General features: G+C 49.1%; 1 protein-coding gene across 1 annotated transcript in view; it reads right to left on the bottom strand.

Annotated features, from left to right (window-relative positions):
- Window positions 1-606: 606 nt before the first annotated feature.
- LOC310697841 (uncharacterized protein) overlaps window positions 607-15,509 on the bottom strand; it is a gene marked incomplete at its 3' end in the record, with an annotated part of 103,311 nt that continues 88,408 nt past the window's right edge. The window contains exons 2-3 of the mRNA XM_083484465.1: window positions 10,324-11,766; window positions 607-770 (exon numbers count right to left, since the gene is read on the bottom strand). Coding sequence (XP_083340591.1) covers window positions 607-770; window positions 10,324-11,725 — 1,566 coding nt within the window. The 5' untranslated portion in view covers window positions 11,726-11,766. The remainder of the gene's footprint in view (window positions 771-10,323; window positions 11,767-15,509) is intronic.

Below are 15,509 nucleotides of genomic sequence, written 5' to 3'. Positions count from 1 at the left end.
CCTCAGAAAAGAAAGTTCCCTCTTTACCCAGAGGGTTCCTTGTCCTCCAAATATCAATCAAGTCCATGTTGTCTGTCAGTTCAAAGAAGGTTTTAGGTAGTCTGCCATCCTTAGTTAGGTTTTGATTTTGTGACTTATCCATAAGAGTAGACACCACCCCATTCATGTCTCCCATCATAATGATGTTGGAATAGTCCAGATAGTCCAGCAGTGTCTCATGCAGCTTCTTATAAAATTCCGATTTCCCCTCATTTGGTGCATAAATTCCTACTATCAAAACTTTTTCTCCTTGTGTTTGTATTTCAATTGCCAGGATTCTTCCTTGTTCATCTTTAAACAAGAATTTCGGTGACAATTTCTCCTTTGCGTAGATCACCACACCTCTCTTCTTGACTCTGTCTGATGAAATAAATTCTTGGCCTAGTCTTTTATTAATTAACACTTTCCTGTGGAGTCTAGTCACATGTGTTTCCTGCAGGCAAATTATGTCCAGATGTTCTTTTTTCAAAATATGAAAGATCCTTTTCCTTTTCTCCGGGGAATTTGCTCCATTAATGTTCCAACTATACAGCTGCAGAGACATCCTGAATCAATCTGTTGTTTTTATTATGGAGTGTCCTTCTTTTCTTCCGGGTCCGAAGGTGTAGGTATTGGTACTATTCCAGGCGGTGGTGGTGGCCAAGAAACTGCTGCTCCCTTCTGAAGATCTTCTCTGTGGTCGTGCAGAAACTTCTGGTTGTCTTCTGTTGTTTTGATTTTAACTTTCTTTCCTTTGTAATTGAAAGACAAACCTTGGGGAAACTCCCACCTATAAGGAATTGCGTTGCCTCTCAAAAGTTTTGCTAAGTCTGTATATGCCGTCCTGAGGTCCAAAAGTTGTTTTGGGATATCTCTGTAGATTTCCGCTCTTTTACCTTGGATATCAAGTGATTTCTTAAAATGAAGGTCTAGTATTTTGTCTCTCTCCTGTTTAGTCCTCAAAATGATCAGACAGTCTCTAGGTCTGTCCTTCCTTGCAACTCTTCCCAATCTAAACGCAGTTGTTATTTTAAAGTCTTTATCTTCTTGTATACCCCAGAACTTAGAAAATTCTGCTGTCAAATAGCCAGTCAAATCTTCTTTCTCAAGCTCTGGGATAGATCGTAATCTTAAATTATTTTCCCGATTTCTCAGTTCCACCATAGACAGGTAGGCCAGCTGGTCACTTATATGTTTATGTAGTGGCCTTACCTCTCCTTTTAATTCGTCCACTTTCTGATTTGCTTGGTCTGCTTTTAAATTTGCAGCCTCAGCCAATTTCCGATTCTCAGAAGTGGAGTCTTTTAAGTTCCCAATTGCTTGTGAATGTTGTGCCACTTGTTCAGATAGTTTTGTAATAGAGGATGTGGCTAAGTCAATTTTTGCTGTTTGATCATCTACCTTCTTATTTAAAATTGCAAATTGTTGTAACATCTCATTTAGAAGAGTATCAGATCCCCCTGCAGCCATATCCTCTGTTGTTGGCTGTTCCGCTTCCTTTAATACAGCTGTTGTTTGCAATTCAGCTCCCTTTAATACAGCTGGAACTGATGATCTACGTGCTTGGGTAGTCAAAGTTGTTTGCACAAGTTGGCCTTTCCCTGCTTTCGCTTTTGCAGATCTTGTTTTCGGAGGGCCACTCATTCCACACCTGTCTATGAGTCAAGGTCAAATAGTCTATTGTCCCATGGGAAAGACAGTTCCTCAGTGTAGATAACAAAACAGCAGAGAGTCAAAACAAAGTTAGTTCCCAAGAGTTTGTAAATCCCAACTCCACTAGAGGGAGTATTGTTACAGTTCAGGAAAGAAAGAGAAAAGTTTAGCCGCCATTAAAGTCCCTGCAGCTAAATAATTTAACAATAGTCCTTAAAGCTTTTTCCACTTGCAGAGCCTTTCCCAAGTTGCCATTAAGTTTCTTCTAAAAGGTGCAGGCTACAGTTGCTCAGTTGTATCTTCCAATAGCGCTCCAATGTAACAATTTCAGATAAATATTGTATCCGCAAAGACAGCTCTTTTCCCTTCTGTCAGCCCGAGGTTTGGTTTCTTAAATTTAAAAGTCCACAGAAGAAGGAGGGTTTCCAATTTAAATCACCCCAATAGTAAAAAAGAAAAAATAAGACTTGCCTTTCCTTTTACCAATTCCACCAGCGCACGATGCTTCCAGTTTTATAATCCCTTTCAGCTGCTTCCAGTTTGTCAGTTCTTTGCCTTTGATCTTTAAGCCTTGCCGGAAGACGGACTTCCTTTTTTTCGTCTCCCGCTTTCAGCCAAATTTAAAAATTTATAATCCAATATAGAGTAATTCTTACTCACGAGTAGGTGGTTTAGAATCCAATATTTAAGGAAGAAAGGTCAGCGCTCATCAGCAACAGCCGCGCAGCTTCGCTCCCGCAGAAAGAGCGATGAACTCACAGCACCGCTTCCCCTCCGCGCTTCCGGAGCCCCTTACGGGGTCCCTTCTTCGTTTTGGGGGTCGCTCCAGGTGCCCGCCGAGTCCCACGGCCACAGGCTCACTCTGCCCGTGGTTTTTCTTGATGGGTCGTCGCTGTGCCGCAGCGCACGACCCTTTTCTGCGGAGCCCCTCTTCACAGCGCGAAGAGGACCGCCATTGCTTGTTTCGCGCCGCCTCCGGAAGTCTTATGAAGAAAAATCTTCAGGGGATGGGGGTTGGACAAAACTTTGAAAATGGTATAGGTGCGATATATTCTGAACAAAAAGCCAAATTGATAGTAAACAATATGGATACAGAAGAGTTTAAAATAGAGAAAGGGACACGACAAGGTTGCCCAATTTCCCCATTGCTTTTCATTTCGGTCCTGGAGGTTTTGCTAAATATGATTAGAAGGGACCATTTGATTCAAGGTATTCAGGTCAGAGTTAAACAATACAAACTTAAAGCTTTTGCAGATGATGATGATGATGATGATGATGATAATAATAATAATAATAATAAGAATAATAATAATAATTTATTATTTATACCCCGCCCATCTGGCTGGGTTTCCCCAGCCACTCTGGGCGGCTTCCAAAAGAATATTAAAATGCTATGATACATCAAACATTAAAAGCTTCCCTAAACAGGGCTGCCTTCAGATGTCTTCTAAAAGTCTGGTAGTTGTTGTTCTCTTTGACATCTGGTGGGAGGGCGTTCCACAGGGAGGGCGCCACTACCGAGAAGGCCCTCTGCCTGGTTCCCTGTAACTTGGCTTCTCGCGGTGAGGGAACCGCCAGAAGGCCCTCGGTGCTGGACCTCAGTGTCCGGGTAGAACGATGGAGGTGGAGACGCTCCTTCAGGTATACTGGACCGAGGCCGTTTAGGGCTTTAAAGGTCAGCACCAACACTTTGAATTGTGCTCGGAAACGTACTGGGAGCCAATGTAGGTCTTTCAAGACCGGTGTTATATGATCTCATTATGACATTACAGGAGCCGATATCCAGCACTAAGAGGGCCCTAGAAGTAATCCAGGATTTTGGTCAAGTGGCAGGCTTTAAATTGAACAAATTGAAAACTAAGGTTTTGGAGAAAAATTTGGCGCAGATAGAGAAAGAGAGGTTTCAGAAAGAGACAGACTTAACATTAGTAAAGAAGGTAAAATACCTGGGGGTGAATATGACATCCAAGAATGTGAACCTATTTAAAGACAACTATGAGAAATGTTGGTCAGAGGTGAAAAAAGATCTAGAAATTTGGACGAATCTGAAGCTTTCCTTGCTGGGTCAAATTGCTGTTATTAAGATGAATGTTTTGCCGAGAATGTTATTCTTATTTCAATCATTGCAAATTATTGATAAGATGGACTGTTTCAAGAAGTGGCAAAGAGATATATCTAGATTTGTCTGGCAGGGCAAAAAGCCCAGAATAAAATTTAAGATTCTTACTGATGCTAAAGACAGAGGGGGGTTTGCCCTTCCAGACTTAAAACTTTATTATGAGTCAGCAGCTTTTTGCTGGCTGAAGGAATGGCTACTTCTTGAGAATACAGATGTTTTGGATCTTGAAGGGTATGATAACATATTTGGATGGCATGCATATCTATGGTATGGCAAGGTAAAGGCACATAAGGCATTTAAAAACCATATTGTCAGGAAAGCACTGTTTAATGTCTGGACAAGGTACAAAGATTTTCTGGAGAATAAAACCCCAAGGTGGCTATCACCTATGGAAGCGAAAGCTTTGAAAAAAACTCAATATGGAGGCTAAATGGCCAAAATATTGGGAAATTTTAGAACAGGAAGGTGATAAATTGAAATTGCAGAGTTACGACAAACTTAAAGAGAAGGTGCGAGACTGGTTACATTACTTTCAAATAAGAGAGGTTTATAACTTGGATAAAAAAATTGGTTTCCAGGTGGAAAAATCAAAGTTAGAAACAGAATTGTTAGAACCCAATGCTAAGATACTTTCAAGAATGTACAATCTGCTGTTGAAATGGAACACTGGGGAAGAAACAGTAAAATCTGCAATGATAAAATGGGCACAAAATATAGGACATAATATTATGTTTGCTGACTGGGAGAAGTTGTGGACCACCGGGATTAAATTTACGGCATGTAATGCCCTAAGAGAGAATATTATGAAAATGATATACAGGTGGTACATGACGCCAGTCAAGCTAGCAAAAATATATCACTTGCCCGATAACAAATGTTGGAAATGTAAAGAAATTGAAGGTACATTCTTTCACCTTTGGTGGACGTGCCCAAGGATCAAGGCTTTCTGGGAAATGATATATAATGAACTGAAAAAGGTATTTAAATATACTTTCCCGAAGAAACCAGAGGCCTTTCTCCTGGGAATAGTTGGCCAATCGGTGTTAAAGAAGGATAGAACTTTTTTTATGTATGCTACAGCAGCAGCAAGAATTCTCATCGCAAAGCATTGGAAGACACAAGACCTATCCACCTTGGAAGAATGGCAGATGCAACTAATAGACTATATAGAGATGGCGGAAATGACTGGCAGAATCCGAGACCAGGGAGAAGAGTTGGTGGAAGAAGATTGGAGGAAGTTTAAAACTTATTTGCAGAAATATTGTAAAATTTTTGAATGCTGATGACATTGAAATGAATTGAAGGGGTTCTAGCAACAAGGTAAAATGTAAGATGGGATTAATAATAGATAAACTAATAGGACATGAACTTGCTGAACCAATTTCTAAAAGGGATACAAAAATGGGAGACGCGAGGAAGTCAGGAAAATAAGTTAACTAAAGATGAGAAACTAAGAAAGAGGGAATTTTTGTTTTTCTTTTATATGTGCTTTTTTCTTTTTCTATCTTTGTGTTTAATGTATGTATTTTTGTATTTTGTATCTTTTTCGTTTTTTGTATTTTTCTAAACTTTTCTATTGATAAAACCTAATAAAATATTATAAAAAAGAGATATATTCAGACCTACTGGGAAGAGAAATTGAATCGTCACAATCGTTAGTCAATGCAATAGAGCGGCGATATCGAGAGCGGGTCAAATGATGCTTTTTGGGTAATACGATGGACAAACGGCTTAAGCAGCAGGGTGTGCCATGGCTGATGTTTGCTGGAATGTAATTAAATGTATAGCCAGGACACGTCCAGAACCAGCCAGCAGGTAGTTCTGTGCATTTATATACATAAGAAATATTTACATAATTAGAGCAGTGGAAATTATCCTTGCCCATTTTCACACAGTTGGATTTTGTGCAATTGACCATACGGGCACAGGTGACATTAAAAGAAGCCACGTATGGGGTCAACAAATCAATGGCCAAAGGTGGGCGTTGGCGCACTTGGTTACCCTAGTTGTGGTACCCAGAATAACCAAGGGTGTGGAGAGAATCATTTTTGGGTAGGGATGAGAAAAACCAGGTATCATTTTGTATGTCAAAAGGGTCATGGCAAACAGGGATAAGGCAGGAGCCAAGGATTTCACCTATTGATACCTGTTGGGTTAGGCAAAAGGAAGAAAGATTGAGGGTCTTTGCAAAAGATTCCCACACATTTGTTGGTGTGGAGTTACCGCTATTAAGAGCGGAAGCAGAAAGAGGCAAAAACAAAACGCTGAAAATGAGCACTAAAGCAAGTAGCTTTCCCCCCGTTATGGGCCATTGTTCTACCCATACCGGGGTGGTTGATTTCCAGTGGAGGGGGAGTGCAAGCTTACTCATTTAATTGAATGGTAGCTTGTAATTGTTGTAGTAAGTCTCTGCCCCACAGATTGAGATGGATTTTTAACACACAGGGCTGGATATATGCAATGGTTTCAGAGCTATCAGGCAGAGAAACAGGCAGCCACTGTACGCTTTTGGAAGAGGTTTGAGGTCCACCTACACCCCAAACTGCAGAGGCAGACTCAAGGGGCCACGTGGGGTCCCAGCAACTACTGGACATTACAGAAATGTCCGCGCGTATGTAAATCAAGCCTTCCAGAACCTTGCCATTTGTCTTGTACTTACGAAGAAGTTTCTGATGACCAATCTGCTGGATTACAGCTAACAGCTGTGGAGAAAAAGGAGAGAGCTCGTGCAAATTACTATCAATAACAGAAACAGTAGGGTGAGAAGGGAGCACCACCAAATGCGCCCAGGACTCACCCTTCTTTAACTGCATGGGCATGTGGCTCCAAAGTTGAACCATTATTGTATGCTCGGCCAAGAGCGCCAAGAGGGCCAAACATGGAGTCCAGCACTCTTCCGTTGCGCAGCTTTGCTAACTGTCCGTGCCGATCCAAACGTCCTTCCTCCGCCTTGGCCGGTTAGCAGAGCGATCACAGCGGTTAGAAGCAATTGCAGTGTGTGGGTAATAATTCAGAACAAACACAAGGCGTTCCTTATCTTCTTAGCCTTTAATCATGTAGTATAACAGCATAAATCAGCCCCGTGAAAGCTCGCACATTCTTCCTCTCGCATAGCGTACGAGACACAGACAGACTGAAACACTCAGAGTAAACCACTCCCGTAAAAGTCTGTGACCACGCCTCAGGAATGTGAGACGTCACTCAGAACTCTTTAACCCTGTGAGTTTTGAAACCCTTAACATATTGTGCCCACATAGTCAGGATCCAGAACTCCTGGAATAACCTGGATTCCTTCTTTTGCCGCAGAAAATTTGGGTAAAATAAAACCTGCGACTTTAGGAGGTAGTGGGCCCGCCAATTGGGTGGGCATAAGCACAATTTCACCAGGTAAAACAGTGCCTTTGGTTTCTTGATTAATTAAGTCGATGGTAAAATCAGAGCGTGTATCCTTTGAGATGGTTTTAATAGTGGAGACTAACGGCGGAGGGCTCCCTATTTGTCCTGGGCCGGGAGTGGGGCCCCTAAGCAGTTTCCCGAACTCCTGCACTGATTTGCCCAATGATAGCCTTTACCGCACTTCGGGCATTTCTTGGAAGGCTTAGCCTTATTGGCATCACCATTTGCACCCCTGCCAGGGGCTCTGCATTGTTTAGCAAAATGACCTGGGCACTTGCAGTTGAAGCAGTTCCCAGTGGACTTGTTGCCAGCCTGGATGGCACCGGCAAGCAAGGACATCGCATGACTCTGGCTTCCAACATCTGCACAGGCTTGAATCATATCGGCCAGGTCATATTTAGGGCGATGTATGATCGACTGCAAAGCCTTTTTGCAGTCAGTACTTGCATTTTCGAAAGCCAATTTTTTCATCAATTCATTTTGAGTTGTAGTGTCATCAATAGGTGAAATCCTTGGCTCCTGCCTTATCCCTGTTTGCCATGACCCTTTTGACATACAAAATGATACCTGGTTTTTCTCATCCCTACCCAAAAATGATTCTCTCCACACCCTTGGTTATTCTGGGTACCACAACTAGGGTAACCAAGTGCGCCAACGCCCACCTTTGGCCATTGATTTGTTGACCCCATACGTGGCTTCTTTTAATGTCACCTGTGCCCGTATGGTCAATTGCACAAAATCCAACTGTGTGAAAATGGGCAAGGATAATTTCCACTGCTCTAATTATGTAAATATTTCTTATGTATATAAATACAAAGAACTACCTGCTGGCTGGTTCTGGACGTTTCCTGGCTATGCATTTAATTACATTCCAGCAAACATCAGCCATGGCACACCCTGCTGCTTAAGCCGTTTGTCCATCGTATTACCCAAAAAGCATCATTTGACCCGCTCTCGATATCGCCACTCTATTGCTTTGACGATTGTGACGATTCAATTTCTTTTCCCAGTAGGTCTGAATATATCTCTTTAGCTGTTTCTCTCCTAGGAGTCCCTGGATTGGCTGTACGCAATAGTAGGAAAATTAACTCTTTAGCTTGTTCTGCAGCAAAAGCCCTGAATTTTACTTCTCAAGCGCTTCATCTTCTAAATAAAGAGCAGAGTGAACTCCAGCATGGTCTTCTGCAGAACTGCGCTGCTATCGATTATCTATTGATGCTTCATCATTACGGCTGTCAACAAGTGGACGACATGTGTTGTTTTAATATTACTGATCATTCCAAAGCCATCCAAAAGCAAATCTCTCATTTGCAAAATCTTACACACCACATTAAACAGGACGTTGGACTTTCTGGCCTGTGGGACTCATTCACCCAGTGGCTCACTGGCTGGTTGCCAAACCTGAATTGGCTTCGTAATCTCTTTCAATATGCCATTATTATAACATGTATATTGATTTTGCTATGTTGCTTCCTCCAATGCATTCCTGGACTCATAAGTCTTTTGTCTCGGCTTCTCTCTCCCCCTCAGCCAACCAATAAAATCATTGCTGCCTACTTTGTGAAACTGCAACACCAGCAGTAAACATTAGGGGAGATGTATCCCGTATGACACCTACCTACTCGTCTGTCGTTCATTTCAACCCAACAGGGTGTCATGGCCTTTTAATAATAATAATAATAATAAATTTTATTTATATCCCGCCCTCCCCAGCCGAAGCCGGGCTCAGGGCGGCTAACAACAATAAAACAGTATAAAACAGTATAACATAAACAACACTCTAAAATCATTCATTGTAAAATTAATTAATTCAGGCCACTGGCAACCATTGGGCCAGAGCTCCGCGAAGATTGCCGAGGGAGGGAGTCAGGCTGTGCCCTGGCCAAAGGCCTGGCGGAACAACTCTGTCTTGCAGGCCCTGCGGAAAGATGTCAAGTCCCGCAGGGCCCTGGTCTCTTGTGACAGAGTGTTCCACCAGATCGGAGCCACAGCCGAAAAAGCCCTGGCTCTAGTTGAGGCCAGCCTAACTTCTCTGTGGCCTGGGACCTTCAAGATGTTTTTATTTGAAGACCGTAAGTTTCTCTGTGGGGCATACCAGGAGAGGCGGTCCCGTAGGTACGAGGGTCCTAGGCCGTATAGGGCTTTAAAGGTTAAAACCAGCACCTTAAATCTGATCCTGTACTCCACCGGGAGCCAGTGCAGCTGGTGTAGCACCGGATGAATGTGATCTCGCAGCGAAGACCCCATAAGGAGTCTCGCCGCGGCATTCTGCACCCGCTGGAGTTTCTGGGTCAGTCTCAAGGGCAGCCCCACGTAGAGCGAGTTACAATAATCCAATCTGGAGGTGACCGTCGCGTGGATCACAGTGGCCAGGTCAGGGCGAGAGAGGTAAGGGGCCAACTGCTTAGCTTGGCGGAGATGGAAAAATGCCGCCTTTGTTATAGCTGCAATCTGCGCCTCCATGGAAAGGGAGGCGTCGAAGATTACACCCAAACTCTTAACAGACGGTGCTGGCACTAATTGCGCCCCCGCAAGAGATGGGAGTTGCCCCCCCAATCCCATATCGCCCCGCCCTAGCCACAGGACCTCTGTCTTCGAAGGATTTAGCTTCAACCGGCTCCCACGTAACCATCCAGCCACAGCTTCCAAACATCTGGTCAGTGTGTCTGGGGCCGAGTCAGGATGGCCATCCATCAACAGATAGAGTTGGGTGTCATCGGCATACTGATGGCAACCCAGCCCAAAACTCCGGACAAGCTGGGCGAGGGGGCGCATAAAGATGTTGAAAAGCATCGGGGAGAGTATCGCACCCTGAGGTACTCCACACACCAAGGAGTGGCGCGATGACAATTCCCCCCCAAGCGCCACCCTCTGTCCCCGACCAGAGAGAAACGAGCGCAGCCATTGAAGGACTGTGCCCTGGATCCCCACGTCGGCAAGGCGGTGGTCCAGAAGTTCGTGATCGACCATGTCGAAAGCTGCTGATAGATCTAGAAGAATCAGCAGCCCCGACCCGCCTCGATCCAGCTGTCTACGAAGATCATCTGTTAGGGCGACCAGAGCCGTCTCGGTCCCATGACCAGTGCGGAAGCCGGACTGGAATGGATCCAAAGCCGATGTTTCATCCAGAAACCCACCAAGCTGTTCGGCAACCGCTCTCTCAATCACCTTACCCAGGAACGGAAGATTCGAAACCGGGCGGTAATTGGATAGATCTAAAGGATCTAATGATGTTTTCTTTAAGAGCGGGCGCACCACTGCCTCCTTCAGTTCCCCTGGGAATGTCCCCGTGCCAAGGGACAAATTGATGATATCCCCCAGGAGGGCCCGCACCTCGTCTGGACACGCTCTAATCAGCCAAGACGGGCACGGGTCGAGAGGACAGGTGGTGGGCTTTCCAGCTCGGAGGAGTCTGTCCACATCGGCTGGGGATATCCGGTCGAAGTGGTCCAATACTGGACCCGAGGACAGTCGAGGGGCCTCCAGTTCCTTTATTGTATCCAAATTGGCAGGGAGGTCATGGCGGAGCGACAAGACCTTCTCCGCAAAAAAGCTCGCAAATGCCTCACAGCTAAGTGTCAAATTGTTATTTAAATTTGGCTGTCCCACAAGGGACGTTAAAGACCTGATTATACTAAATAATTGCGCTGGGCGAGAGCTAGCGGATGCAATGGAGGCCGAGAAGTATGACTTCTTAGCAGCCTTCACCGCCATCTCGTAGGTTTTCATAAAAGCCCTATAAGATGTTCTTGAGGCTCCGTCACGGGCACCCCGCCATACTCGCTCTAGCCGTCTGAGGTCCCGCTTCATTTTCCGGAGCTCCTCGGTAAACCAGGGAGCCCGGTTTCTGCGGGGTCGCAGAGGGCGCTTAGGTGCGATCTCATCGATGGCTGCCAGGAGCTGGATATTCCAGCCCTCAACAAGCTCAGTCAATGAGTCGCCAGGGGGAGCAAGGTCCCGCAAGGCCTGACGGAATCTATGAGGGTCCATCAGCCTCCGCGGGCGAGCCCAAATTGGCTTGCCACCTAAGCAGGGTGGGGGCGGAAAGTCAATCCTGGCTTTCAGAGCGTAGTGATCAGACCATGGCACCTTCATCGAAGGAGACATGATCACATCTATACCTACGCCAAAGATCAAATCCAGCGTGTGGCCTGCTTGATGCGTGGGGCCCGAAACAAACTGGGAGAGCCCTAGTGTCGCCATGGAAGACACCAGGTCCAGAGCCTGTGAGGAGGGAGTGGCATCAGCATGGATGTTGAAGTCCCCCAGTACCAATAGGTTGGGGAACTCCAAGGCCCAGCCGGCCACCGCCTCCAATAGGCCTGACAGGGTGGCTGCTGGTGCGCTAGGTGGCCGGTACACCAGCCAGACAGCCAAGCTCTCCTCGGAGCCCCACACTAGGCCAACACATTCAATGCCGGGGATCGATGGCGATGGTAGAGCCCTGAAAGGACAATCTTCCCGGATTAATAATGCCACCCCTCCCCCCCGGCCCACAGTCCGCGACTGGTGGAGGACGGAGAAACCCGGGGGCGCCATCTCTCGTAAGGTAACTGTTGCCCCTTTGCGCACCCAGGTCTCTGTCACACAAGCCAGGTCGACCCCCTGCGAGATGATGAAATCTCGCAGGGTGGCGGTTTTGTTGCCTATAGACCTGGCATTGCACAACACCAGTGACGGAGGTGAGTAATCCTTGCTCACCCTACCCTCGTCCCTCGGGATGGGGCGCAGATTGGAAAGGGTACGAGCGTATCCATATCTCGATCCCCTTCGCCTGTACCATCTGCCCCCACCGCCATATCTCCCTCGCCCCTCCACGGTAGCAATCCCAGGCCTCATAGTGGCCTCCATTGATGGCAATTAATGTTATTCTTTCGCAGCCTAAAACAATAAAACCTTAAAACAATAAAACAAAAAAACAAAAACAACCCAGAAAGCAATAAAACAATACAAATAAAACTGCAAAAATTACAAATTCATCAAAATCCAACAAATTCCCAAGCCCACCCAAACATCCATCCCACCTCCATATATAAAAAATCTAAAAGGAAAGGAAAATATTTTTAAAAAAATGTTAAAAAGAACTCTGCACCCCTACGGGTCCTCCTGGGCAGTAGCAGCATCAGTGGCAACAACCATCCTTGTGATGCCCCACCCTGGGCCAGATAGTAGGTGGCAGGAGCAGTCCTTGTGAGGCCTGTCAGGCCCTCCCTGGGCCAGGTGGTAAGTGGCAAAAAGGAGCAGGGCCCTCAGGCACTCACACAGGGGAGTCCTCCTGGGCAGCAGGCCGCAAGCAGCAGGCAGTCCTTGTGAGGCCCCAGGCCCCGCCCCAAGCCAGATGGTAAGTGGCAAGAGCAGGGTCCTCAAGCACTCACTCAGGGGAGTCCTCCTGGGCAGCAGGCCGCAAGCAGCAGGCAGTCCTTGTGAGGCCCCAGGCCCCGCCCCAAGCCAGATGGTAAGTGGCAAGAGCAGGGTCCTCAAGCACTCACTCAGGGAGTCCTCCTGGGCAGCAGGCCGCAAGCAGCAGGCAGTCCTTGTGAGGCCCCAGGCCCCGCCCCAAGCCAGATGGTAAGTGGCAAGAGCAGGGTCCTCAAGCACTCACTCAGGGGAGTCCTCCTGGGCAGCAGGCCGCAAGCAGCAGGCAGTCCTTATGAGGCCCCAGGCCCCGCCCCAAGCCAGATGGTAAGTGGCAAGAGCAGGGTCCTCAAGCACTCACTCAGGGAGTCCTCCTGGGCAGCAGGCCGCAAGCAGCACACAGTCCTTATGAGGCTTCAGGCCCCGCCCCAAGCCAGATGGTAAGTGGCAAGAGCAGGGTCCTCAAGCACTCACTCAGGGAGTCCTCCTGGGCAGCAGGCCGCAAGCAGCACACAGTCCTTATGAGGCTTCAGGCCCCGCCCCAAGCCAGATGGTAAGTGGCAAGAGCAGGGTCCTCAAGCACTCACTCAGGGAGTCCTCCTGGGCAGCAGGCCGCAAGCAGCAGGCAGTCCTTATGAGGCCCCAGGCCCCGCCCCAAGCCAGATGGTAAGTGGCAAGAGCAGGGTCCTCAAGCACTCACTCAGGGGAGTCCTCCTGGGCAGCAGGCCGCAAGCAGCAGGCAGTCCTTGTGAGGCCCCAGGCCCCGCCCCAAGCCAGATGGTAAGTGGCAAGAGCAGGGTCCTCAAGCACTCACTCAGGGAGTCCTCCTGGGCAGCAGGCAGCAAGCAGCAGGCAGTCCTTGTGAGGCCCCAGGCCCCGCCCCAAGCCAGATGGTAAGTGGCAAGAGCAGGGTCCTCAAGCACTCACTCAGGGAGTCCTCCTGGGCAGCAGGCCGCAAGCAGCAGGCAGTCCTTGTGAGGCCCCAGGCCCCGCCCCAAGCCAGATGGTAAGTGGCAAGAGCAGGGTCCTCAAGCACTCACTCAGGGAGTCCTCCTGGGCAGCAGGCCGCAAGCAGCAGGCAGTCCTTATGAGGCCCCAGGCCCCGCCCCAAGCCAGATGGTAAGTGGCAAGAGCAGGGTCCTCAAGCACTCACTCAGGGGAGTCCTCCTGGGCAGCAGGCCGCAAGCAGCAGGCAGTCCTTGTGAGGCCCCAGGCCCCGCCCCAAGCCAGATGGTAAGTGGCAAGAGCAGGGTCCTCAAGCACTCACTCAGGGAGTCCTCCTGGGCAGCAGGCCGCAAGCAGCACACAGTCCTTATGAGGCTTCAGGCCCCGCCCCAAGCCAGATGGTAAGTGGCAAGAGCAGGGTCCTCAAGCACTCACTCAGGGAGTCCTCCTGGGCAGCAGGCCGCAAGCAGCAGGCAGTCCTTATGAGGCCCCAGGCCCCGCCCCAAGCCAGATGGTAAGTGGCAAGAGCAGGGTCCTCAAGCACTCACTCAGGGGAGTCCTCCTGGGCAGCAGGCCGCAAGCAGCAGGCAGTCCTTGTGAGGCCCCAGGCCCCGCCCCAAGCCAGATGGTAAGTGGCAAGAGCAGGGTCCTCAAGCACTCACTCAGGGAGTCCTCCTGGGCAGCAGGCAGCAAGCAGCAGGCAGTCCTTGTGAGGCCCCAGGCCCCGCCCCAAGCCAGATGGTAAGTGGCAAGAGCAGGGTCCTCAAGCACTCACTCAGGGAGTCCTCCTGGGCAGCAGGCCGCAAGCAGCAGGCAGTCCTTGTGAGGCCCCAGGCCCCGCCCCAAGCCAGATGGTAAGTGGCAAGAGCAGGGTCCTCAAGCACTCACTCAGGGAGTCCTCCTGGGCAGCAGGCCGCAAGCAGCAGGCAGTCCTTATGAGGCCCCAGGCCCCGCCCCAAGCCAGATGGTAAGTGGCAAGAGCAGGGTCCTCAAGCACTCACTCAGGGGAGTCCTCCTGGGCAGCAGGCCGCAAGCAGCAGGCAGTCCTTGTGAGGCCCCAGGCCCCGCCCCAAGCCAGATGGTAAGTGGCAAGAGCAGGGTCCTCAAGCACTCACTCAGGGAGTCCTCCTGGGCAGCAGGCCGCAAGCAGCAGGCAGTCCTTATGAGGCCCCAGGCCCCGCCCCAAGCCAGATGGTAAGTGGCAAGAGCAGGGTCCTCAAGCACTCACTCAGGGAGTCCTCCTGGGCAGCAGGCCGCAAGCAGCAGGCAGTCCTTGTGAGGCCCCAGGCCCCGCCCCAAGCCAGATGGTAAGTGGCAAGAGCAGGGTCCTCAAGCACTCACTCAGGGGAGTCCTCCTGGGCAGCAGGCCGCAAGCAGCAGGCAGTCCTTGTGAGGCCCCAGGCCCCGCCCCAAGCCAGATGGTAAGTGGCAAGAGCAGGGTCCTCAAGCACTCACTCAGGGGAGTCCTCCTGGGCAGCAGGCCGCAAGCAGCAGGCAGTCCTTGTGAGGCCCCAGGCCCCGCCCCAAGCCAGATGGTAAGTGGCAAGAGCAGGGTCCTCAAGCACTCACTCAGGGAGTCCTCCTGGGCAGCAGGCCGCAAGCAGCAGGCAGTCCTTGTGAGGCCCCAGGCCCCGCCCCAAGCCAGATGGTAAGTGGCAAGAGCAGGGTCCTCAAGCACTCACTCAGGGGAGTCCTCCTGGGCAGCAGGCCGCAAGCAGCAGGCAGTCCTTGTGAGGCCCCAGGCCCCGCCCCAAGCCAGATGGTAAGTGGCAAGAGCAGGGTCCTCAAGCACTCACTCAGGGAGTCCTCCTGGGCAGCAGGCCGCAAGCAGCAGGCAGTCCTTATGAGGCCCCAGGCCCCGCCCCAAGCCAGATGGTAAGTGGCAAGAGCAGGGTCCTCAAGCACTCACTCAGGGAGTCCTCCTGGGCCTGCCTTTTTAGATCTAAAATATCCCAATTTTTTAATAAATACCAATCTTTCAACCAGAGAAGACATGAGGGTTCGTAATATAGCTTCAAATCTG

Source organism: Podarcis liolepis (assembly GCF_965112155.1).
Source record: "Podarcis liolepis genome assembly, chromosome: W".
Taxonomy (NCBI): domain Eukaryota; kingdom Metazoa; phylum Chordata; class Lepidosauria; order Squamata; family Lacertidae; genus Podarcis; species Podarcis liolepis.
Note: the sequence above shows the minus strand (reverse complement) of the source record. Positions and strands in the feature narration are given on the sequence as shown.